At 37.6% G+C, this 27,421-nt stretch overlaps 1 protein-coding gene across 1 annotated transcript in view; it reads left to right on the forward strand.

Annotated features, from left to right (window-relative positions):
* LOC126470752 (NACHT and WD repeat domain-containing protein 2) overlaps positions 1-27,421 on the forward strand; it is a 312,185-nt gene that overhangs the window by 125,106 nt on the left and 159,658 nt on the right. Inside the window, exons 12-15 of the mRNA XM_050098758.1 lie at positions 4,074-4,318; positions 5,729-5,875; positions 16,578-16,683; positions 25,433-25,605. Of these exons, the coding sequence (XP_049954715.1) occupies positions 4,074-4,318; positions 5,729-5,875; positions 16,578-16,683; positions 25,433-25,605 (671 nt within the window). The remainder of the gene's footprint in view (positions 1-4,073; positions 4,319-5,728; positions 5,876-16,577; positions 16,684-25,432; positions 25,606-27,421) is intronic.

Consider the following 27,421-nt stretch of genomic DNA (forward strand, 5'->3'; position numbering starts at 1 on the left):
GTTCATTACAGTCATCTATTTTTAATTCTCTGTTTCAGATTTCTCATGTCCATTCACTCTCAGATATAATGCTACATACAGTTTTTCCTAATAACAGAGCATCTGAACTTGAGAAGTCATTATATTTCCTTGTTTCTTCATTCTTCCCTAATTCTCTTCACACAATTCCAGCGTCCTCTGTGGCATTCTTTTGACAATTTAACTCCCATTCTCTTTTCCATTTGTTTTTTGTTTAAATATGTGTTTTTTTATAATGTTTCTTAACTGATCCTTATTGCATATGTTACCTTGTTTGATTTGTGCTTCTTTAATAACTTACTGTGTTTTAGAGGTGCATTTTGTCTTGTTTTTACTAGTGTTTGCTGTCTTGAATATTTTCCTCATGAGCCTGTTCTTATTCATCCTGTGGCTATGTTCAAAATTTAATCTTTCTCTTTCTGATGGTGCTCATTATTATTTCTGTCTATTTGTAAATGTCTCTTGATGGCCACTTCATCCAAATTTCTTCACAGAAAACTGTTTCAGATATTTTCCTGAGAATTTTCCTTTCCTGCTTTTTAGTCTCTCATATTTTTCTGTGGCCATGAATCACCATAATTTTTAAGTGTGAAGTGCTCCCAGTGGAACTACTGTGCTGTAATGTCCTGGATTTGCATTTAGAGAGATAGATTTTTTTGTTGTTGTGACTCCAAGTTAGCTTCTATGCTTTTTGTAATTTTGAGATTCTTTCTTGATTGTCTATCATGCTCAGTCCTGATGGCTGGATGACAACTCCTATATATTAAAAGTGTGTAACTTGTGACAGTTCCCCACACAAAGTTATAATGGGGAGGTTATCTGCAGGCTTCCTCTGTATGTACTGACATTTCTTGTAGGAAATTTGTAGGTCAGTTTTCTGTGATATTTCATGTGGCTTCTACAGGGCACGTTTGGCATCTCCTCTATTATTTGTTAGGATTATGAGATTGTCTGCAAAAACCAGGCACTTTGCATTGATTCTCTGCTCTTTTTAGTTCATTGTTGGATTCCTTTTTTTATTTTCCCAGCTCTTTATAATTTTTTGCAGAACTATGTTAAATTGAGCGGGGGGGTGGGGGGGGGGGGGGGGGGGGGGGGGGTGGGGGGGGAGAGTCCATCTCCTTGACAAACACTGGTATGGATTTGAAATGCTTCTGAAGTTTAACCCATGAATTTAACTTTGGAGGTTGTATCTGTTAATGTCTGTTGCATAATTGCCCTTGTTTTCCTGTTAGTTTTGAATTCCTGTAAGGATTGGAATAATGTTTGCGTATCTATCAAATCATAAGCCTCTTTGGAGTCAACAGAAGTTATGTCAGTGATTAACTTAATAGAGCCTTTGAAAGAATTTTGTTCACAACAGGGAACAATGAAATTCCCCTGCAATAATTCAGATTGGTTTTATCTCATTTTCTTGAAGAGCACCAATTAATGCACATTTATTCAGTTTCCCAAATGTTTGATATCATTATTCTTTGAGTTGCTTGTGTGATATTACTATAATTTAATTTCCATATTTCTGCTGTGTGTGTATAAGACAATACTATTAATTCAGATTCCATATTTCTGCTGTATATGTAAGTATGTGTGTGTGTGTGTGTGTGTGTGTGTGTGTGTGTGTGTGTGTGTGTGTGTGTGTGTGTGTGTGTGTTTGTGTTTGTGTACACCTGTATCACATTGTTGTTGTCATAGATATTGCACTCTCCATCTGTTATCAAGCGACAATTATTTACAGCACAGTGACGATTAGGCATATAAAGTTGGATAAAGCATACTCAGCAGGAAAAGTAGCTTCTACACAACAGTATAACTGATGTGATATTACACACTTAGTGGCTGCTATGTTCTACAAGATGGCTGCTTGATAATGGATATTTTGTCTGATACCAGCTAAGAAGGTTTTTACCCTGGGAAGTTTATTGAATTTGCTAGTTGAAGCTCTCAAAATGAAGACATTTCTGATATATTTGAGCATTTAGGATTAATTGTCTGATAATGTAATTGTCAGAAAGCTATTATAATAATTTAAACAAAAAGTCTACATTTTCATTTATTAAAAAGTTTCTTTGAAAAATGAATATATGGTATTATTTGGAAGAAAAATTGCTATTAAATACAATATTTTTTGCAGATTCAAATTCTCCTAACAAAATCTCCTTATTTATTTGGCTTTCTATTCAGTCCAAGCATTCAGTAATTATTCCTGGCATTATTTAGTGCATCAAATAGTTATACCTAACTTGAAAACTATTTCTGCCTTCTGCATTCAGTGTATGATTAAAAAAAATTATTTTCTGAAAAACATTGTTTAATACCAGACAGGCAAAAGCTATCTAGAATAACCCGTGTGATACAGTTTCCAAATGTGGAAACCTTGTAACTGTACATTTTGTGAATATCGTAAATTTCAACTGAGTGTCTATATTCTTGACCAACTGAATATATGGTCATGTTCCATGCCATATACTATCTTCCCAGATAGCCGGATGCGTTATCATGTCTGGATTCCGGAAGGCATACCAGCCTCAGATAAAATCTGCATCGAAGATAAAAAATGAGGACCAAAGTGCTGGCCAACCTGGATAATATTTTTAGGTGGATTCTGACATCTGACTAGCTGAATACCGGACTGATACCCACGTTTCATCTCAGTTACATAATTTCCAAATATTTATAAAATATTCACACATGTTCACGTGGTTCACATGGGGTAGCACTACATGCAGACTGCTGGGAAACACAAATTCTATCCCAGGGGGAAAGGGGAGCAGTGTGTGTGTGTGTGTGTGTGTGTGTGTGTGTGTGTGTGTGTGTGTGTGTGTGTGTGTGTGTGTGCAGACACTATGAAGAGATGGAATAAAGGCCAAGGAAAAAGGTGATGAAAGTTTCATGCAATATATCAAAATTTCAATTTGGAAATTTATGTGAGTAAACATAATCTATAATCGCCTTTGTGAACATTCATTTAGTTCAGCCCTATGCATCATGCTACATAAAGAGTTCCAGCTGTTACATTTTGTTACTATTTGCAGATTTCAGAGAGGAATTTCTGCATTTCAGTCACAAATACTGATATTTGTCATTAATGCTCACAAAACACTGTTCACTTCTATCTGACTGTTATTACTTGTTGTTTCATGATATATATTCCAATGCTGAAATCGTGAAAAGTGTCAAATGAGTTTTCTGACATTTTATTATTTCAGAATAACTTTATTGAGCTAACTGTACTTCTTTTTCATGTGTTGCAAAGAAAAAGGTGCTTAGGTATTCATTGTAACAAGCTTGTAGTAAGTTATTTCTCTTTTCATAATTTGGGTTTCATTAACACCCTTCTTATCTCTCTGTGGTGCTTTTCCAAATGTTGAAGCAACAAATATGTTCTTTAGTTTCTTTACCTATAACTTTGGTTTATTTTGGACGAATGTCTAAAAGATATTAACTTCTTAAGAATGTAAGTAGTCTTAATAAATTAGTGAATATCAAGGAAGGAAAGAAATATCCAGAACACTTGTATTGCATATAATATTTAATTTCCAACTAAGAGCAGCTATTTGATTCCAAAATAGTCATATTTTGATTTCTATAGATAATGTTTGATTAATAATCAGTAGAATTCCATTGTACATAGAATTAATGTATGATAATCCTTATTTATTCTTCATCTTTAAAGTAATTTTATCAGTGCAAAATTTTATGTCAGTTGAAGAAGGTGTGATGACATTAGTCTCACCAAGTTCAAGAACCAACGCTAAGTCTATTAGAGAAAATACTAACACTTCACAGTATATTTGAATTATGTTCCTGTCATTTGGATTATGGCAAAGGTGAAGTGCAGGTTGTGAAAGTCATTGATGTAAACAATGGTTAATTTTGTACAAATAATTTATTAGTTTCTTTATGGGTCATGCTAAAGAAACACAAATATGTGTAACATGATTGCAGGTTTAAACACGTACGGTGATGCAATTTTACTGTGGGAAGTGTTCCATTACATCTATTTTTATGCTTTTTCACCATCTTACTGTTTGTACAATACAAGAAATATTCCACAGCATGGTCGCATATTGGTATTCCATGCTTTGGCCTACATAACAGCTGCTAAAAGTGGACTGTCAGAATCTGAATTAGAAGATTTGATTTCCCTAGATGATAAGGTACTTGATGATGTCTACCAGTATCATCTTCCACCTGTTCGAAGAATACCTCCTCTGTTGTGGACACGTATTCGGAATGATCTGCCAAATTATCTGTCTGAAAGAGAAGCTGATGGTGTCAGTGTTATGAACTGGTACCACAGGTGAGCTTGCTCAGCAGCATATAATATCACAGTATTCTTATTAAAATTAGTGCTATAATTTGGTCAAACCATTACATAATTATGGAACATAGTTTCAGTTGCTGCATGCAACATAAAAATTTTCATATAAAGAGACAGGGAATGTATGTATCATAAGCATAATTTTCTTTTTATTTATTGATAAAGTAAAAGCAGCAGCAAAGTCTTCACTCTGGATTATTAAGCTTATGTTTGATTCAACTATGTAAATGAAGGAAGGATAAGAGTTTTATGAACAAGCTTTTGTAGTGTGTTGAAAATATTTGCCAGGTTGTTTTATACAAGCAAATGGCTAATGACTTGTTACAGATCTATTCCATGATGATGTGTTAAGCATTTAGTGTTTCCAGGAATGTGACAGATTGATTTTCATACTGAAAATAAACCACACAGTTATTTATTATGTTCCAACAATGGTAATTTGTTTGAAGAAGATATTCTGAATACCTGTAGGCTTCTATCTGCACCCTTCTGATATGCAAGTTTTGTTATGTTTAAGAATGAGTGTTCTTTTTCTCTAGTAACTAGGACTTGTTTCCTCCTAAACAGCCTTTCATTCTGCTGTCATTTTCTTAATGTTAAATATTCATCCATCAATAGTGTTGCAATGTTGACCTACCACAACAGTTCTTGGCAAGACCCATGACCCATTTAGCTCAACATGTGTAAGTCCTGTTCAAAGGCTTCTGATTTCTATCACCTGATGAATTAGTGAGAATGCATGTTACAGTTTCATGGGTATGTCCAACAGTTCACTGTTCACATACATTAGTGATCATTGTTTAAGAAGAACTCAGACACCCATTTGTAGAGTACACAGGCCTGAACAACACTCTTGATTTCAATAGATAGATCTCGTTTTAGTTATCTTACCTAAACCATAAGGATCGAAAAGTCACACCAGCACATGTTTCAGTCAATCTTTTTGTCTTCTTCACTGTAGAATGCTACTCATCACTCTTGTAGTGGCACAAGAAATGTCTGTATGTTGATGTTTAAACTTACAGATTAGAAAGAGATTAACTCTTTGAAAACTTCTCAGGAGTCATCTCTACATTTTGCAAACCTATTGACATTTCAGAATTTTGCCTGTTTGGTGAATGATAATCTTACATCTGAATAAATGTTTCTTTTCTCATTTTTGCTGAACAGTAGCTTTTAAGTAACAGAGGTAGTTGTGACTCTTTGGTAATTTGGAATGCAGTGTCATATGTAGTTACTTTTGCCTTACAACAAAATCTTTACAATCCTCCATTGTATTAAGACACACAAAATGTAATGATAAGTAATTACATCAATAATTTTTCTAGTGTGCTCAGTCATTGTAAGGAGAAAGAGTTTCATTAATACTAACAAAGTTTACCATTTCAGACAGTTTCGTGATACAGCGAAAGAGCGTTACTTCAAAAATATGAACATGGCCTTTTACTTCCACTCATCAATTGCTGATTACTACCTTGGAATATGGGGTGGTGGCAATCCTAAACCTTTTAAATATACAGAAATACAGAGGCACAGGTACGTTTTCATATCTAATTTGCAAGTAGATAATTTAATACAATTTATCAGTTGTAATAGCAGTATATGAAAAGTAAATTTAAGTTCTTCTCATTAATTTCTCTACAGTGTAGAAAGGCTCATTATACAAAAATTTAAAAAAAAATTATGAAACAAGTATATTTATTCAGCTGTGAGCACTAAATTTCAGATGTGGAATATATACTGAATTACCACCACTCTTCATGTTTCTAATTTTCAGATACAATAATTTTTCACAGATTCAAAGTAATGTTTCTAATTAACTTTGTGATACTATTTTATTCTTTATCTCTCAGACATTGAATGTGTAGTGATAAAATTGCTACAGTCAGGATACTTTTATTGCCAAATGTTAATCAAATCTAGATGAAGTTTTAAAGCCTTGATGGTATCTTCAAAAAGTTTGTAAACTCTTTTGCTTCAGAACTTAATGTTTTGATTGAGGTTTTCCCAAGTATATGAAAGTTGCAGTTGTTTTCTTAAGTGGAACTGTTCAAAACATCAACAATGACATCATTAGAGCATACAATGAGACGAAGTTAGGAGTTTAAATATCATTTTGTTATATGTAGATAACTGTGATTCTGCAAAGATAAGCATAAAGCCATCATATATTAGAACTACTATTTTGATATGAAATTCAATACTGCCAGTTGGTGTGAGACTGATCCTGATGCGTAGTATTTTTCCATTGAGACTAATTTTTAATATACTTTGTTCCTGTCAAAATTGGTGAGAAAATTTTGAATTTCCTGTTTGCCATCTGTTTTAAAACAAATACCAGTGACACTGCAGCACCTGTTTGAATTTTAGAAAGGTTTCAGTTCAGGCAGCACTAGTTTATTTTGGCTCAATATTCTGAACATAAGAAAAGCATCCAGCTACTTTCACAGATGTGTAATAGATGATAATAGGCAAGCTTCTGGCAGGCAATTATATTACTCAAGGATCAGTTGGATTTTTAGTAATGGAACATAATCTTAGTCTAATAACTGGCAGTAAGTGAGAGATTTAAATTAGAGACCAGAAATGGGTGTGAAGCAAAACTTGAAAAATCCACTCATAAATCACACTAGAACAGAAGAAAGAGTTGAAAATGGCAACTTTTTAACGTCTAGGGAGAGTGTCAGAGAGAATCCAGGGAAGAGGGATTGTTCAAACCTTCTTGCTGGTGACAAGAAAGTACATACTGTTGGTAGTATGAAAATTTTTGGGAGGAGCCAGTATAAAAATGGGAACATATAATCAGAAAAGTAGCATTTTTATTATTGAAACTTCCTGGCAGATTAAAACTGTGTGCATGACCGAGACTCGAACTCGGGACCTTTGCCTTTCGCGGGCAAGTGCTCTACCAACTGAGCTACCGAAGCACGACTCACGCCCGGTACTCACAGCTTTACTTCTGCCAGTACCTCGTCTCCTACCTTCCAAACTTTACAGAAGCTCTCCTGCAAACCTTGCAGAACTAGCACTCCTGAAAGAAAGGATATAGAAACAGAAGTTGAATGTTTCAAAGTCAAATTTACAAGTGGTGTCACTTTGGTTTCTGCATATCTTTATTGACTTTTATATGGTATTCAATATTTAGATTTTATTTCCTTTCAGATAAATGCTAATTAAAACCACATATAAAAAACAGTGAAATACTATAATACTGGTAGCCCAGGGCTATTTAATCATGTGGTCTCTTGTCATATCTTGTCTGTTATGCTGTTTCAATTCCACAAAATTAATATTAGGAACAAGACTACTACAATCAAGGTATGACAGAAGTTCATTTGAACTGCAATAACTTATAAAACACATCAGCTTGATCTGCCTCTTGGAAAGGCAGGTCTGTCATAAGCCAAAACAAAGGGGGCATGATTAAGAAGTAACAGACACATCATTAAAAAAAATCAAAACTTAAAAAACTTCATCCAACTGAACCACTTGGTAACATGCTGTAAGAGCCTCATGTCAAAATGCAGAGTTATGGTGAAGGCCAAAACCCATAATGCAACTGATGTTAACTGCTTCTCAGCTAAGCTAACCTAACTAACTTGTTCTGTTTTGTACACATTAACACTGCGTAACAAAAAAAGTGCAACATCCAGAAGACATGATCAGTCATCCATGGAGTGATGCATTCTTGCCAAAGGGTGAGATTATAAATAGCTGGGCATGAATCAGGAGTTGTTAGTTACAGATCAGTAGCAGTTAGTTGAAGATCAGTTGCACTTGAGTTTCAGTTATGGTTGGCCAAGAGCACAGACTATGTAGAAGACCATGTGATATGTAACACACAGGAATACTATAAGAATTGTTGAGAACTGTATGTTATGACAAAAGAGAGAAATTATAAAGATAAACAGCCCAGATTTTTAGGACCATTTCCTTCATGCACTCAATGATTTGTGTCCTTGTGTTTTACAGAAACACAAGGCACCATTTTTTGATATTATAATGATACTGTATCTCCATGTTTAATAAAATTCTGCAGCCTCTCAGAGACCTACCACTTATAATTTACTTAACAAAATTTTAAACTTTGAATATTTCCTTTAAAAATCCAAACATGAAAAATCTACTGAACATCATAATGTTTCGAAAATTTTGGGCTTCAGTCTTATCAAAACAGAATTTTGAATTATTACAAGATATAAATATTGTTGGATGTCTTGAAACTGCATCATAATTAATAATTAATTATGGATATTTAAACTGAACTACATACTTTCTCAGAACCATGAACAACTGGTCTATAAACACATGTATTTTTGTATGACAATGACACTATGATGTCTTCGGATCCTGATAGCTTTTGAATTAATTAACTTTAAGTAAAAAAAATTACTCCACAGTGTTTGTGATTGGATAAAATGTATCGCAGTACTAAGAATATTAAATCCTGTATCAAAGGTGAAAGTTGGTAAATTTGTATATAATTATGATGCAGTCACAATTCTACTCTAGTGTGGAAAAGATAATGACTAAAATAACTTTCAGATGATGTGTCACTACCATGAAACACAGCTCGATTCAACTTAGACCACACATAGAAAGAACTGCTCCAATATAGTACAGAAGGTAACTAAAAGAAATACACAATGGAGCAAACAGAAATGACACTTTAATTGAAAGAATAATCATCCTGACATCACCATGATTTATGATAGTCCCCTGGACATTACAGAAAGTGGGACATGGCTCTTAATATGGTGTGTGATTACCATGGATGGCAACTCATATGTTCTTGCACGTTGGCCACAAGATCGGTAAGGAGTTTTTGTGGTAGGATATTCCCTACCTCTATTTGTACAGTTGACTACTGCTGGATGGTCACTAGTGCTACAATACATTCCCAAATATATCCCACATGTGCACAATGGAATTTAAGTCAGCAGAATGGACAGGCCAATCCATTTGCCAAATATCCTCTTGTTCTAAGAGCTCCTCCACCTGCACAGTTCGATGAAGTTAGGGCTGAATGCCAAGATGCACATGAAGAACAATTACACTATCATTGCAACATCGCATTTATGGGATGCATTGGGGAGACTAACTGCGGTTATTCCAAATCACCAATGACAATCCAGCAATCCAGGGGAATGGAATGCCCTACCACAAAATCTTCTGACTAACCTCATGGCCAACACAGGAGCACATTGCGGAGCATACATTTGTCATCTATGGTGACCATACACCGTATTAACAATCACAATATGCTTTTTGTAATGTCCATGTGACCATACAAATCAGGATGACTTCAGAGTAGTTATTGTCTTTTAATACAAGTGTCACTTCTGTTCATCTCACTGCATATTTCTTTTAGTTACTTTTGTCACTATAGTGTAGCAGTTCTTTCTATGTATGGTCCAGGTTTCATCAAGCTATAGTACTTGGCAGTGAAACATCATGCAAAAGTTACTTTCATCCTTAAGTTTTGAACATAAATGTATATTTATGACGACAAGATAATGAGGAGTTCATGTTAAATGACTGGATTGAACCTGCTTCGTTTTACACCGACTGCAGAAATTACATTGAGGATCTGTTAGATACTTTCAGTGGCATCTACAGTAGCTTGTATAGGCCTATAGAAGAATGACTTCTTGCTGTAGCAGAATAGATGCAAGTATTAAATGGAAACAAGACCTGGACAACATTTGAATGAGATACAAACAATAAGGCTATTGACATTAAGTGACTTTTTAATGTGAAACACAATTATGCAGATAATATTAGTGGTTATAAAGCTAGACTATTTGCTCATTGTTGTTCTCAAAGAAAAGGTTTAAGTTGTAATGAAACATATTCTCTATGGCAAAACTCTGAAAACATTACTTACTCTTTTAAATCATGAAAAATTGATTGCAAATCAAATGGATGTAAAACGTGTTTTTCTTCAAGGAAATTTAGGTGATGAAATTTATGTAAAGGTAACAATGGGATTTACTGTAGAACCAGCTACTGCAGGTATGCTAAACAAAGTAATTTATGGTTTAAAGCGGACCTCAAGATCTTCAAATATATTGTTCAATAAGTTTGTTAAGGAACTACATTTTGTTCCAGGAAGTGCTGATGGGCATCTGTATACTTACAGGAACCTAATAACCAAGGTTTACATTTTGTTATATGAACATAATATTATAATTTTATGCGAAGAATTCAAATCAGTTTAGAAACCTTCAACTGTGGGATGTGTTTTGATTTCTCCGTATAAAATTGTGTACAAACTTTAGTTGATAATTAGAACAGTTGTGAGGCTTATATTAAAGGAACACAACAGGAAAAATAACCACTGGATTTAGAAGTTATTTTTGATTGACATTTACCGTACATGATGCAGAAATGCAAAAATCATGATCAATGTTATAAACTTGTAATTCCTCTGGGTGTGATTTATTTTGAAACAAGTATCCAAACACAAGCTCACAAAAATTCTTACAACACTGGTGGTGTGAGAGGGTACATGTGTGACTAAAATAGTGACTTCTGATGATGCAGGCAGTATGAAAGGTGACTTATGACATACAAATAGCCCATTAATTTGTTATATATTTGTCATTGGTGATGGAGAGCCTCTGACTTTTTGTGTTCACTGAGTGTATATATATTTATTGATGTAAAGTGTACCTAATGTATTGTTCTTTCTTTGGAGAATAAATTAATTAAAACTAAATTCATTGCTTGCAACCACCCTCTGCTACCAGGTTTTTCTTCTTAAATAAGTACATAAAATACAATTTTGCTTCCAAGATGAAACCATGATGATTTTTATTGTTGATAGTGATTTGTAGATGTATCTATCAGTGGCCACTACAGAAACAGTCTCTTCTGGATATCAGGTTTCTACAGTACTTATAATAGATTTTATGTTTATTGTTGTTGTTGTTGTGGTCTTCAGTCCTGAGGCTGGTTTGATGCAAATCTCCATGCTACTCTACCCTGTGCAAGCTTCTTCATCTCCCAGTACTTACTGCAACCTACATCCTTCTGAATCTGCTTAGTGTATTCATCTCTTGGTCTCCCTCTATGATTTTTACCCTCCATGCTGCCCTCCAATGCTAAATCTGTGATCCCTTGATGCCTCAGAACATGTCCTACCAACCGGTCCCTTCTTCTTGTCAAGTTGTGCCACAAACTCCTCTTTTCCCCAATTCTATTCAATACCTCCTCATTAGTTATGTGATCTACCCATCTAATCTTCAGCATTCTTCTGTAGCACCACATTTCGAAAGCTTCTATTCTCTTCTTGTCCAAACTATTTATCGTCCATGTTTCACTTCCATACATGGCTACACTCCATACAAATACTTTCAGAAACGACTTCCTGACATTTAAATCTATACTCAATGTTAACAAATTTTTCTTCTTCAGAAATGCTTTCCTTGCCATTGCCAGTCTACATTTTATATCCTCTCTACTTTGACTGTCATCAGTTATTTGGCTCCCCAAATAGCAAAACTCCTTTACTAACTTTAAGTGTCTCATTTCCTAATCTAATTCCCTCAGCATCACCCGACTTAATTTGACTACATTCCATTATCCTCGTTTTGCTTTTGTTGATGTTCATCTTATATCCTCCTTTCAAGACACTGTCCATTCCGTTCAACTGCTCTTCCAAGTCCTTTGCTGTCTCTGACAGAATTACAATGTCATCGTCGAACCTCAAAGTTTTTATTTCATCTCCATGGATTTTAATACCTACTCCGAATTTTTCTTTTGTTTCCTTTACAGCTTGCTCAGTATACAGATTGAATAACATTGGGGAGAGGCTACAACCCCGTCTTACTCCCTTCCCAACCGCTGCTTCCCTTTCATGTCCCTCGACTCTTATAACTGCCATCTGGTTCTGTACAAATTGTAAATAGCCTTTTGTTCCCTGTATTTTACCCCTGCCACCTTTAGAATTTGAAAGAGAGTATTTCAGTCAACATTGTCAAAAGCTTTCTCTAAGTCTACAAATGCTAGAAATGTAGGTTTGTCTTTCCTTAATCTTTCTTCTAAGATAAGTCGTAAGGTCAGTATTGCTTCACGTGTTCCAATATTTCTACGGAATCCAAACTGATCTTCCCCAAGGTTGGCTTCTACTAGTTTTTCCATTCGTCTGTAAAGAATTTGTGTTAGTATTTTGCAGCTGTGACTTATTAAACTGATTGTTCGGTAATTTTCACATCTGTCAACACCTGCTTTCTTTGGGATTGGAATTATTATATTCTTCTTGAAGTCTGAGTGTATTTTGCCTTTCTCATACATCTTGCTCACCAGATGGTAGAGTTTTGTCAGGACTGGCTCTCCTGAGGCCGTCAGTAGTTCTAATGGAATGTTGTCTACTTCCCGGGCCTTGTTTCGACTCAGGTCTTTCAGTGCTCTGTCAAACTCTTCACGCAGTATCATATCTCCCATTTCATCTTCATCCACATCCTCTTCCGTTTGCATAATATTGTCCTCAAGTACATCACCCTTGTATAGACCCTCTGTATACTCCTTCCACCTTTCTGCTTTCCCTTCTTTGCTTAGAACTGGGTTTCCATCTGAGCTCTTGATATTCATACAAGTGGTTCTCTTTTCTCCAAAGGTCTCTTTAATTTCCCTGTAGGCAGTATCTATCTTACCCCTAGTGAGATAAGCCTCTACATCCTTACATTTGTCCTCCAGCCATCCCTGCTTAGCCATTTTGCACTTCCTGTCGATCTCATTTTTGAGACGTTTGTATTCCTGTTTGCCTGCTTCATTTACTGCATTTTTATATTTTCTCCTTTCATTAATTAAATTCAATATTTCTTCTGCTACCCAAGGATTTCTAGTAGCCTTCGTCTTTTTACCTACTTTATCCTCTGCTGCCTTCACTACTTCGTCCCTCAAAGCTACCCATTCTTCTTCTACTGTATTTCTTTCTCCCATTCCTGTCAATTGTTCCCTTATGCTCTCCCTGAAACTGTACAACCTCTGGTTCTTTCAGTTTATCCAGGTCCCATCTCCTTAAATTCCCACCTTTTTTCAGTTTCTTCAGTTTTAATCTACAGTTCATAACCAATAGATTGTGGTCAGAGTCCACATCTGTCCCTGGAAATGTCTTACAATTTAAAACCTGGTTCCTAAATCTCTGTCTTACCGTTATATAATCTATCTGATACGTTCTAGTATTTCCAGGATTCTTCCATGTGTACAAGCTTCTTTTGTGATTCTTGAACCAAGTGTTAGCTATGATTAAGTTATGCTCTGTGCAAAATTCTACCAGACGGCTTCCTCTTTCATTTCTTTGCCCCAATCCATATTCACCTACTATGTTTCCTTCTCTCCCTTTTCCTACTCTCGAGTTCCAGTCACCCATGACTATTAAATTTTCGTCTCCCTTCACTACCTGAATAATTTCTTTCATCTCATCATACATTTCATCAATTTCTTCATCATCTGCAGAGCTAGTTGGCATACAAACTTGTCAAAAGCTTTCTCCAAGTCTACAAATGCTAGAAACGTAGGTTTGTCTTTCCTTAATCTTTCTTCTAAGATAACTTGTAAGGTCAGTATTGCTTCACGTGTTCCAATATTTCTACGGAATCCAAACTGATCTTCCCCACAATAATGCGTTCACTATGCTGTTTGTAGTAGCTTACCTGCACTCCTACTTTTTTATTCATTATTAAACCTACTCCTGCATTACCCCTATTTGATTTTGTATTTATAACCCTGTATTCACCTGACCAAAAGTCTTGTTCCTCCTGCCACCGAACTTCACTAATTCCCACTATATCTAACTTGAACCTATCCATTTCCCCTTTTAAGTTTTCTAACCTACCTGCCCAAGTAAGGGACCTGACATTCCACGCTCCGATCCGCAGAACGCCAGTTTTCTTTCTCCTGATAACAACGTCCTCTTGAGTAGTCCCCGTCCGGAGATCTGAATGGGGGACTATTTTACCTCCGGATTTTCTAAATCCGTCACACCTCTCTGTGTCAATACTGTGTTAAATATTTCTAAAAATCTTTTGTGGTGGAAATAAAATTGGTCTAACAATATACACTGCTGGCCACCGTAAATGTAACACCCTGAAGGAAGCATCTGAATCAAGTGAAATTTACACCATGAGTTTGCAGCGATGAGATATGCAACTGACTAGAATTTCAGTGCAGACGCACATCACGCGTGCCTGTGGCGCCACCTCATAGCACCATTTAAGGCTTGGCAATTTCGACGAGTGTACGTTCGGCACGTGTGTTTACCTTGTGGTTGTTTCACAAGACGATCAGTTATGCCTCGTAGACAGCAGCGAACATCTTTTGATCAAGTATCCGAGTTCGATAGAGGAAGGATAGTGGCTTACCGAGATTGTGGATTATTATACAGAAAAATCGCTAGTCGTGTTGGACGAAACCAAACAACTGTAATGTGGATATGTGACCGTTGGATGCAGGAGGGTATGACGGACCAAGGTGGTCGATCGCATTCACCTCGGTGCACCACTGCACGTGCTGATAGGCAAATTGTGCGCATGGCAGTGACGGATCACTCAGTGACATCCCGAACCATAGCACAGCACATTGCGTTTGTAACGCATCATCCAGTGTCTGCGCGTACCATTCAATGCCGTTTACAGCAGAGTGGTCTGTCTGCAAGACGTCCATTGCTTCATCTACCATTGACGCAGAACCACAGACGTCTCCATCGCCAATGGTGTGATGACAGATGGATGTGGATGGCAGAATGGAATGACGTTGTCTTTACTGATGAGGCACGCTTCTGTCTGCAGCACCACAATGGTCGGATTCGAGTGTGGAGACACCGTGGAGAGAGGATGCTGGACAGCTGCATTATGCACCGCGACACTGGTCTTGCACCGGGTATTATGGTATGGGGCGGTATTGGATATTACTCTCGCACGCCTCTAGTACGCATTGCCGGTACTTTAAATAGCCGGCACTACATATCTGAGGTGCTGGAGCCAGTTGTCCTTCCTTACCTTCAGGGCTCGGCCACAGCCATATTTCAACAGGATAATGCGCGACCACACGTGGTACGCATTGTCCAAAGGTTCTTCGTCAATAACTAGATTGAATTGCTTCCCTGGCCAGCTCGCTCTCCGGATCTTTCGCCAATAGAAAACATGTGGTCCATGGTTGCTCAACGAGTGACCCAGATTACATCCCCAGCTGCCACACCAGATGATCTTTGGCAACGTGTGGAAGCTGCTTGGGCTGCTGTACCCCAGGAACACATCCAATGTCTCTTTGACTCAATGCCGAGATGTGTGGCAGCGGTGATCTCCAACAACGGTGGCTACTCTGGGTACTGATTCTGGCAGGAACCACATGTCACAGACGTCTGTAAACGTAATCATTTGATACTTGTTCAACATGTTATCTACAAAATAAATTTTGTTGTGCTACCTCTTGTCTTTCTTGGTGTTGCATTTATGGTGGCCAGCAGTGTATATGTTCAAAAAATGTTGCAGTGGAAACATGTTCATATAATAGTGGACCAAGAACAATATATACAGCATTTTGTTCACCATGATTTTCACTTCTAAATGTTCAGATAGGATGGGAGGAAAATATATAGTTCCTCTTCTAAGCATGCACCATTTTGTGTCCTTACTGAATACCAAAAATTATTCAGCTGCCTTGTAAACACAGAAAGAAAACAAAGCCGTTAAAATGGTTATAGAAAATCACAGGAAGATTCTATAGTGGTTCACTTTACAGGTGAAGCTACAAATGAAAAATGCAGTAACTTCAGCGCAAGTGATGATTACCTCAGACTTCAAATTTATCACTTATATCCACAGACAGAACAAATAATTGTTGTAATATGTCATTTAACAGATTTGGGAACTATATGATGAAAGTATATGAAGCATGTGAGAGCAAAGCATTTGATGAGCAGAGAAGTTGATGTAATATAAGCAAGGTACAACTACCTTGATCTTCAGAAAAAACACATTCAGAGAAAAGTTGCTAGTTACTTTGAGAGAAATTTTTAACTTGTTTATCATGTAACATTACTCAGACACTTGTGATGGGTGTTTTAGAAAAGATTTATGCACAAGAAATAGGAGAAGATAGGATTATGTTGGTATAACAAAATTCGCAATACAGTTGCTCAAGCAAGCTGCTTTCTCAACTTCACACAGTCAAAATTTTACTGTCAAATATGCTGCAGTGTTTTCTGCATTGTATTTCTTCTTTTTGCTTACAGGTTTAATCTCACTGAGAAGGAAGGTTCTGCTGACAGGAAAGTTCCTATTCAACCTCTAGTATTTTATTCAAAGGATGGGAATGTTTCACGTTATAATTTAAGAAAGGTAAGTAAACCAGTTACCTATTACTCACACAAAAGTATTAATTGAAGAGAGAATGAAAATTATTAATAGTATATGAGTTATGACAGAAAATTTCAATTCTGGAAAAGGAAGGAATAAGACCAGGACAATGGATTAGTGCAAAGATTACTGAAGTACAATTATGAACAAACAGCAGCAAGACAAGGGAGGAAGTCAAATTACCACGATATTTACAGATGTTCACTCAGTCACATATCAAAGCTGTGAAGCCAATTAGCAATTTGAAATGTAGTTTGTGTATGGAACCCATCAGGATCTCTGTATAAAATGAGACAGAGCTCGAATCTCACTTTGATCAATCTTGACACTTGCTGAAACATCACGAGATATCAACGCTACTGCCCGACTGGAGACCTGAGAAAACTTCATCAATAGTTTATGCTGGGAAAGCGTACAGTCAAATATTGAACTTTTTTGTCATTGGTTCAATTGTCTTTGTAATGTTACCTAGAAGGAGAGTCTTTTTATTAGGAACCAGTTACAATGATATCTTTGCCTGTCAGCAAAACAAGTAAGTGATAGCATTGTTTTGCATATTCATACCATATCATTTCAATATGGTAATGGAAATTCCTTGGTAGAATATAAATATCAAAGCAATAACTGTAACAATTCACTGTATAGTTGAAATGCTGAGTTAACAAAAGGTACACAAGCAAGACTGAGACAGATATAAAAGTGTTGGTAGCTTTCAGATGAATCCTCTTCCAGAGCCCAATATATATGGGTACATGTGTGTGGCCACAGTGCCCCAGCTGACTAAATGTGTCAGTATTGAAGTTCAGCTTGGTTGAGAAATTGTGGAGAATGGAGGAGGCAAATGAGTAATAAGGAAGGGAAGAGAATGGTGGCTTACACATTGGTGGAAGAGCCAACAGACCCACAAGACAGGAATACTGATGGTGTAAAGATGTGAATTCGAAAGGGAAGACAGAACAGTGGAAGACATAGGCTACAGAGAAGAGGGTATTGGTGGATTATGCATAAGGTTGGAGTCATGAGGCATGGTTAAAGATGAGTGTGGTGCAGGGGCTAAGGGAAGTTGTGGCCAGGAGGACTGCAATATGGACTTGCCAAAGGCCTACTCCCCTTCTCACAGTTTCTACAGTGGAAACACTTTTTGCCACCAACCCCTCCAACCAAAGGTAACCAAAATCCAACAATGAATCTTACCTGTCACAGTTCATACTTCTGTGCAACCATGAACTTTCTCCACTCCCACCTAGTTGCCCTATGGTTACCCACAAATTTCTTACCTACAGTTTGGTCTCACTCTCCTTTCTTTAAGCCCTTTCCCAAGAACACAAACTTCCCAATGAAGGGAAGAACAGTCATTCACAACCTGAAGAGAGATGATGATTTAATTATCCTTCTTGCAGATGAAGTCCCCATCCCTATTGTCATGAACTGCAGTGATTAACTTACACAAAGTATTCACCAAATGTCTGCCTCTTCAACCTACAAGCTCTAGCATAGTGATCCCATCCCACAAGTCCAACGTGACCCCCAGTTAATAATCAAATCCTTGGGTCCAAATCAGAATCTCTCCTTTGAATCCATCTCACTCCTAATCCCAACTGTCCACACATATCCACCTTCAACTTTCTTTCAAAAATCCCCAAAGAAAGAATCTTACCTCTTGTTGATGAACATTCCCAAACAACAGCCCACAGTCTAGTTTCCCATATCAAAGACATGGACCACTTCCTTCACTGTCATTCTACCATCCCCACCCCATTACCACTTCCATCCCTAATCAGTCACTACTGATGCCACCTCTCTACTCACAAAAATATCCCATGTCCATGGCCTTGCTGCACTGCCTCTCCTAATGTCCTACCAGCTCCAGATCCACCACCTCATTCTTTCAACAAATTACAAATTACATCTTTACACATAAAAATTTGTGCTTTGAGAAGAAAATAAGCAAAAAATGGTTCAAATGGCTCTGAGCAGAGATCATCAGTCCCCTAGAACTTAGAACTACTTAAACCTAACTGAAGTGCCTAGAACCACTCGGCCACACTGGTCGGCAAAATAAGCAAAGAAATTTGTGGCATACTCAAGGTAACCCACATGACACCCTTCTATGCCAACCTATTTGTGAGCCATATAGAAGAAGCCTTCCAAACCACCAAAAATATCTAGATCATTGTCTGATTCAGGTTCTTTGATGATATCTTCATGATTTGGACCAAGGGCAAAACACACTCTCTTGTCATTCCTCTGCAGCCTCAATGTTTTCCCTCCCATGAACTTCATTTGGTCCTCCACAGACCAGTGTGTCACCACCACACCTCTTCAGTAACTCCAGACAAACCTCTGTACATCTGAAGCCCACTAACCACTGGCAATACCAGCAGTTTGATAGTTGTCATTCATTACAGATTAAAAAGTGCCTTCCACATAGTCTGTCTGTCCATGGATTGTGCATCTATAGTTATGAGCATTCCTTACCCAATGTGCTGAAGGTCTTAATGACACCTTCACAGACAGACATTACCACACAAACATAGCTTGCAAACAGATTTCCTGTGCTGTATCCACATATGCACATAAACCTCTCAACATCCCCATGAACCAACTGCAGAGGAGCACCCTCCTCATCACCTAATATCATCCCATACTGGAACAACTTAACCATATCCTTTTCAAGGGCTTTGACCACTTATCATTGTGAAAGACCCAAATGCAAGACCTGTCAGATGCATCCACCCAACACAACTTCAAATCAGTGGCATGACAACCTGTGAAAAGTCACATCATATACTAACTCAGTATTAACTTTTGCACAATATTTCATTGGGCATGACCACCACCCAGCTGTCCACCTGAATGAATGCCCTCACCAAACTGTGGTCACAAGCAGAGTTGACCATCTAGTAACGTAAACCACTGCTCCATTTCAATGGATGCTTCATAACCTGTACTATATGGATCCTTACCCTAAATCCTTACTCTCAACTCTAGCTTCTCTGAATTATGTAGATGGGACTTGTCCTTACAATATAGCTTTCGATTCTGTAACCCCAGTCTCAACATCTGCTACCACCATCCGCACATGGTCATTCGTCCTTGCCCCATGAACCTATCCTCTCTCATACTGCACCCACACCTCCTGTCCACAGTCCCCCTTTTCTTCTCCTATATCTCTCACTCTCAATCCACTCCTACACATCACATCCACTGTGCACAACTCACATTGCCTGCAGCCAGAACAAGCTCACTGTTTGCAACATGCCTATCCAGTGTGCCTACTCTACATCTATCTACATCTACATCCATACTCCGCAAGCCACCTGACGGTGTGTGGTAGAGGATACCCTGAGTACCTCTATCGGTTCTCCCTTCTATTCCAGTCTCCCTCTCCCTCTCAGACGACCATCCCTCCCACTCCCTCCCTTGTCCCTCTGCCCACTCCACTTGATACAACTCCTCACCCCAGTCAAGATGCAGCACCAGCACAAAATAGTTGGCAGGGACAGTACAGCTGTGCAAGAGTATTTGTATATAAGTATGTATGTGTATGTGTATTCTATAAGCTCTGAAGAGGGATTTGTCTGGAAGATAGCAACATTACCAGTCTCATTTATGTGCCTATCAATAAGTCAAGGCCTCAGTTATAGGATGAGTTATTAGTTTTACACCTTCTGTTATTCATTTATTTATTTACACATCAAGTTCCATAGGACCAAACTGAGGAGCAAATCTCCAAGGTCATGGAACGTGTCAGTACATGAAATTAAAACATAAAAGTAATAACAGATAAATGTTTATGAACCCCAAAAAAGTCAATCCATAAGTTTAAGTAAACAAAATCAACAATACAACACAAATCAGCTTAATTTTTCAAGGCTCTCCTCGACAGAATAGAGGGAGTGACACATCAGGAAACTCCATAGTTTTGATTTGAAAGTGCATGGATTACTACTAGGATTTTTGAATTAGAGTGGTAGCTTATCAAAAATGGATGCAGCAGTATATTGCACACCTTTCTGCACAAGAGTTAAGGAAGTCTGATCCAAATGCAGGTTGGATTTCTGCCAAGTATTAACTGAGTGAAAGCTGTTCATTCTTGGGAATAAGCTAATATTGTTAACAAGAAATAACAGTAAGGAATATATGTATTGGGAGGCCAATGGCAAAATACTCAGACTCGTGAACAGGGGTCAACAAGAGGTTCACGAACTTTCACCACTTATTGTCCAAACCACCCATTTCTGAGCCAAAAATATCATTCTAGAATGGGAAGAGTTACCCCAAAATATAATACCATATGACAAGTGAATGAAAATAAACAAAGTAGACTAATTTTTGTGTCGAATGATAACTTACTTCATATACCGTTCGAATAGAATATGGCAGCATTAAGTCTGTGAATGAAATCCTGAATGTGGACTTTCCATGACAGTTTACTATGTATCTGAACACCTATAAATTTGAACTGTTCAGTTGCACTAAACATATGCCCATTCTGAGAAGTTAAAACGTCAGGTTTTGTTGAATTGTGTTAGAAACCATAAAAACGAAGTCTTACTGTGATTATCATTAGTTTATTTTCTACAAGCCATGAACTTAGGTTATGAACTGCACTATTTGAAACTGAACCAATGTATACACAATATCCTTTACTGCCAAGCTAATGTCATCAGCGAACAGAAATATTTTAGAGCTACCCGTAATACTAGAGGGCATATCATTTATATAAATAAATAAGGAACAGGAGTGACCCCAACACTGATCCCTGCCCCCCTCCCCCCCCCCCCCCCCCCCCCCACTTGACCGTTCCCCACTCAGACCCCACATCACAGCCGTTCTCAACATTGTGAATAATGACCATTTGCTGTCTGTTGCTAAAGTAACAGGTGAACCAATTGTGAGCTACTCCCCGTATTCTGTATTGGTCCAACTTCTGGAGCAATATTTTGTGATCAACACAATCAAACGCCTTAGTTAAATAAAAAAATATGCCTAGCATTCGAAACCTTTTGTTTAACCCATCCAATACCTCACAGAGAAAAGAGAATGTAGCATTTTCATTTGTTAAATGACTTCTAAAGCCGAACTGTACATTTGATAGCAAATTTTGTGATATAAAATGATCAATTATCATTACATACACAGCCTTTTCAATAACTTTATCAAACACTGATGGCACAGGAATAGGTCTAAAAATGTCTACATTATCCCTTTCTCCATTTTTATAAAGCGGCTTTACTACTGACTACTGTAATCATTCAGGAAACTGACGATTCCTAAAGGAAAAATTACAAATATGGCTAAATACGGAGCTAACATGAGCAGCATAGTACTTTAATATTCTGCTAGGCACTCCATCATAACCACAAGAGTCCTCAGTCTTCAGTGATTTAATTATTGACTCAACCTTTCCCTTGTCTGTATCACAGAGGAGTATTTCAGACATCAATCTCAGAAAGGCATTTGCCAAGAGAGTTATATGATTCCCTGTAGAAGCTAAATTTTTATTTAATTCACCCGCAATGCTCAGTAAATGATTGTTTAATACTGTATATATATCTGATTTATCAGTAACAGAAATATTTTACTGCAAACTGACTTTATAACGTTGACCTTGTGCTGCTGACCAGACACTTCCTTCACAACTGACCGTACGGTTTTAATTTTATCCTCTGAATTAGCTATTCTGTTTGCATACCACATACGCTTTGCCTTCCTAATAATGTTTTTAAGCATTTTACAGTACAGTTTGTCATGGGCTACTGTAGCATAATTGTGACTACTACTAACATTTTGATATAATTCCCACTTTGTTCTACATGATATGCTTATCTGACTGGTCAGCCATCCAGGCTGCCTATTACTGCTAGTACCCCCGTTTAGAAGTTCTAGTGGAAAGCAACTCTCAAAGAGCATGAGAAATGTGTTAAGGTAAGCATTATATTTATCATCTATGTTATCGGCACTATAAACATCCTGCCACTCCTGTTCCTTACAAGGTTTCAAAAACTATTGCTGTTGGATTAACTTCACTTCATAGTTTGTAATTACATGTGACATTATTGAGTACAAAAGCCTTTTAGTGTTAAAATTTGTGCATCATCGTCTGAAAGGCCATTCACCCTTTTACTAACAGAATGCCCATCTAGTAATGAAGAATACACACACACACACACACACACACTCACTGGTCATACTGGACTCGAGAGTCTATTACCGCAGCAACGTATTTTCGCCATCTGTCCCTGTCTTGGGCTATTTCCTTCCATTCACCTTCAATACCTAGGCTCTTCAAATCAGCCTTCACATTGTCTTCCCATCTACACCTCGGTCTCCCCACAGGACGTTTTCCCTCTAAGTGCCCTACCAGTACTCTGCGCGCTGACCTGCCCTCATCCATTCGGGCTATGTGACCCGCCCATCGCAGCCTACGTGATTAGTAATGAAGAATGAATAAAATATTGTCTATGGCTGTGCTGCTGTTCCCCTGCACCCTAGTTGGAAAAAAACACAGTCTGCATGAGATTGTATAAATTTAGGCGATCTACCAACATCCTTTTTCTTGCACCACCATATACAAAATTTATGTTGAAGTCATGACATGTAACAAATTTCTGGTACTTCCTACAATCAAGAACCCCCTCTAGTTTGAGCAGAAATACTCTGAAGTCAGAGTTAAGGGACCTATAAACAACAACAATTAGCAGTTTAGTGTCACTAAATTCGACTGCCCCTGCACAACATTCAAATATATGTTCAGTGCAGTGCCTTGATACCTCTATAGACTGAAATGGAATACTGTTTTTTTGTGCATAGCCACTCCCCCACCCCACAAGGAACTCCTTGAAAAAACTGCCAGCTAATCTGTATCCTGGTAAAGGAAGGCTCTGAATTGTCAAATTACTTAAGTGGTGCTCCAACATACTAATAATTTCAGAGTCAACATCTATAAGCAGTTCACTAATCTTATCTCTAATACCTCCTATATTTTGATGAAATATGCTAATTCCTTCTCTACTAGGAAATGTGGCATCCTCTGAGGGTGAGTCCTTAGTTAAAGGGACAGGTATAGCTATCAGCTGACTTCAATCTAAAAAAGGTGCAGCTGTAACGCCAACTACTACAGGAATTTTTCCATGAGTGATATCACCACCATCCACTATACCCCTTCCCATACCTACTGAGGTGCAGACCATGCCTAGTGAAACCCGATCTACTGATAGACCCAACTGGCACCACTGAAAAGTGACCTATGCCCTCTGCCATCAGCGCCCCCTCCAGCCCTATGTTAATGCGCCTCACAGCCGCATTAAGATGAGGCTGATCATGATGCTGGAACATTTGCACAAAATGCACATTAGTGTCACCAGTTTGAATAGCTATCTTTACCAGGTCGCCACCTACATAATATTCCCTGTCTCTATCAAGACTGTTCCCTGCTTGACCCACTATCACTACCTGATCCTCCTTCATAAAATTCTTACATAACTCCCCTATGCTGTCAGTCACCTGAGCCTACCGTGGACTAGGCTTCACAATGCTGGTGACCTGGTACTCACTCCCCAACACTTCCTGAAACTGCCAGCCCACACCTCTACCATGTGAATTACCTAGTAGCAGAACCTCCTTCTTTCTGTTAGACTTTGCAACTGACCTAGGCCTCCTAACTGCTGAGGACTGCTGCATGTTCCCTACATCTACAGCCACAAGAGGCTCCTCACCACTCAATTCTGACAGTTGGACAAATCTATTGCATATACGCAAAGTATAACTGTCTGGATACCTCCTCCTCCTAGGCGCCTTCTTGCCAACTACAAGTTCCCATTCCCCACCACCCTTCACCCTCCTCTACATATGTAGTTCCTCCTTTGCGCATTTTAACTGCACCTGAAGGGCACAGATCTTATGCTCCTGCTCCTCTGTCAACTTATTTCTACTAGAGATTCTGCATTTCCAGGAGAGGATCATCATGCTAGAATGCCAACTGGCTTCCCCACTGCATTCCCCCCCCCCCCCCCCCCCCCCCCCAATGAAAATACTTTGAACAAATCCCTCACCATAACCCACTACTGACGAACCTGCAACAGAGTGCACACTTCTCACTCATTGTAAAGCTATATGTCTATGTTACCTAAGTTCAGTTACACCAGTAGAACTATTTATAGTAACAATAGTGGTCTCGAGATTTTCTGTGTACTAAGAAAGCAACTACTTGTATTAATACTACTACACCACAGCTAATACCAACACCAACAAAACTTCACAAAATTATTAGCTAAAACTAAAAATTCAAGTGGCCATTGGAACACTTGATGAAGTTAAAACAATGAATGAAAATTTTACTGAGATATTTCACTAGAAACAAGAACAAATGTCGTCTGAAAACTATAGCATGAAATTTACTAACCGATTTCAATGCACAGAAAACTCTAAAAAACACAGAGAGTGAATGTTTCCAAAAGTTTATTAAATCATTATTTCACCACAAACAGCATGAAACACCACTGAAAACTATTAAATTTAATAACAGTATAACAACACAAAAGAAACTTTGTCAGTACTTAGCTTTATAACCGCTACAGCTGCAACTACATGCCGCAAAATGTAAGCACACTACTGAAATATATGATTTCATAAGATACACAGAAGATATTGTTTTTGCATGAATATCTGTTCTAGTAGAAGTCTCATGCATGTCAAAAGTCTTTATGAATATAATTCTGTATTTCAGTTTGGAGAACTGCCTTTCCATCTGGTTAGATCAAGAAGATTCCAGGATTTGTTTGAAAATGTCTTATTTAACTATGAGTGGCTGCATGCAAAGTTATCCTCATGTCCTCTCCAAGCAGTACTCAGTGATTTTGAAGATGCTTGTGTGAATGTGGGAGACAGAGAGGCAACAAGGTAAGAGATATGAGACCAGGTGTGCAACCTGGTTGTTGAAATAGTAGAATGTTCATTGTGGATATTTGATTGAATTCAGGTTGTGTGTTTGTTCACAGATTACCCTACATGGAATTTAATAGAAAATCAGTCCATTCTCTGGAATTGCAATGCATAGCTGCTTTGACAGCTATCATTGTGCAAGCTTTTTAAATGTGCATCATGGTCTATGGCAGAGAACTTTCTCAAACAAGAATCTTTTCTGTGACTTTAATTCCACAACCACATTTTTCTGATGTCTAAATTACCAAGAGTATTATGATGGATGCATTATAACTTCAGTGATTTGATTAACTTATTTAAACTAATAATTTTGTATTCAAGTTTAATTTTTTATTACTCAGGCTATATGAACTGTGAGCTCCTGATCTCATAATTTGCTATGGAAATGGAAAAGCCAAAAAAGACCAAATTGACACAGTTTTTTCTGATGCAAGGATTACTTATTGTATGAAGTTCTGCTAACACAGGAATATGTCAATATATGATATGCATTTAATACATTACATAAAAAACATGAATTTCAGAACTTGCTAAATCATTGTAATTATATGAAATTGTACCAGCAATATGATGATAATATGAGCATTGGGCCTTTTGGTCTAGCAAAACAAGTTGTAGTAGCAGGAAATGCAAGATTCTGTAGTTACCTACTAATGGTAACAAGCCAACAAAGATGAAAAGTACATTGAGAAAACCTGGCCTTGTATTGTTGAAGCCCAGGATCATTGCACACCAGACCTTTAATATAATGGGGAAATGAAAACCGAAATTTTAGCTGTACAAGAGATATAGCCAAATGTATATCGTAAACAGATGAATACTGAGTTTTTAAAGGAGACCAGTTCAAAAGTATATAATAGAAAAGGGATACAAATGTTTGGAACACAAATTTTATTACAGAATTTGCTGACCAACATGATGCTGAAACTCAGCATCAACTTACCATGTATGACAACTCTCACCACTAGATACATGAACAAAAGTATAAAATTTTAAATGTGCATGCACCACTAAGCAAGAGCAATCAACAAAATGTCACAAGAATACAATAATGGAGGGAAAGAAAACAGAAAGAAATACTACATAGGGTTCCAGAGACTAGCGGACTTGAGAGAGCAGACTGGAAGGAGCTGTTTGCTTACCATCACTGATGATTGACTGTGCACACTAGCATAATCATTGGTGGTAAGAGCTTGGTGGAACTGGGTGATGAATTAACATGAAGTTCAGGAAACCAACATGCAGAAGAAGCTTAAGAAACAACTATGAAAATAACCAAACAGTCATTAGACAGACTCCATTTTGACCATGTTGCTATCACTTATTATACCTGCAAGGAGACTCAACGTCTACATTTTATGGAAGGAGAGAATATGCCCTTGACCACTATCCAATAAAAAGGAAGCTGAAGCTCACACATAAAAAAAAGAAAGTAAAATGTCTGTATAGGGATGCTGAAGTACACACTGCAAGATTTAACATCCACATAGTAGATTTTGAATGGATACAATGATGGGGTAAAAGTAACAAGTAGCCACAAGCAGCTAGAAATAATAATATCAATACTAGGAGCAGCAGAGCAAGCAACCTTATTTAGAAAAATAAAAGAGGCAACTGTGATGGAAGGAAGTCTGTGAACTAGGATTACAAATAAGAGTTAAAATGTGGGATAAGAATACAACAAAGCAGCTGGAAGACTGAAGAACATGCAAAGTGCAGAGGAGACATCCAAAACAAAATTAGGCAAACAGATGAAATAAAATACTCAACAACT

Source organism: Schistocerca serialis, chromosome 3, assembly GCF_023864345.2.
Source record: "Schistocerca serialis cubense isolate TAMUIC-IGC-003099 chromosome 3, iqSchSeri2.2, whole genome shotgun sequence".
NCBI lineage: Eukaryota > Metazoa > Arthropoda > Insecta > Orthoptera > Acrididae > Schistocerca > Schistocerca serialis.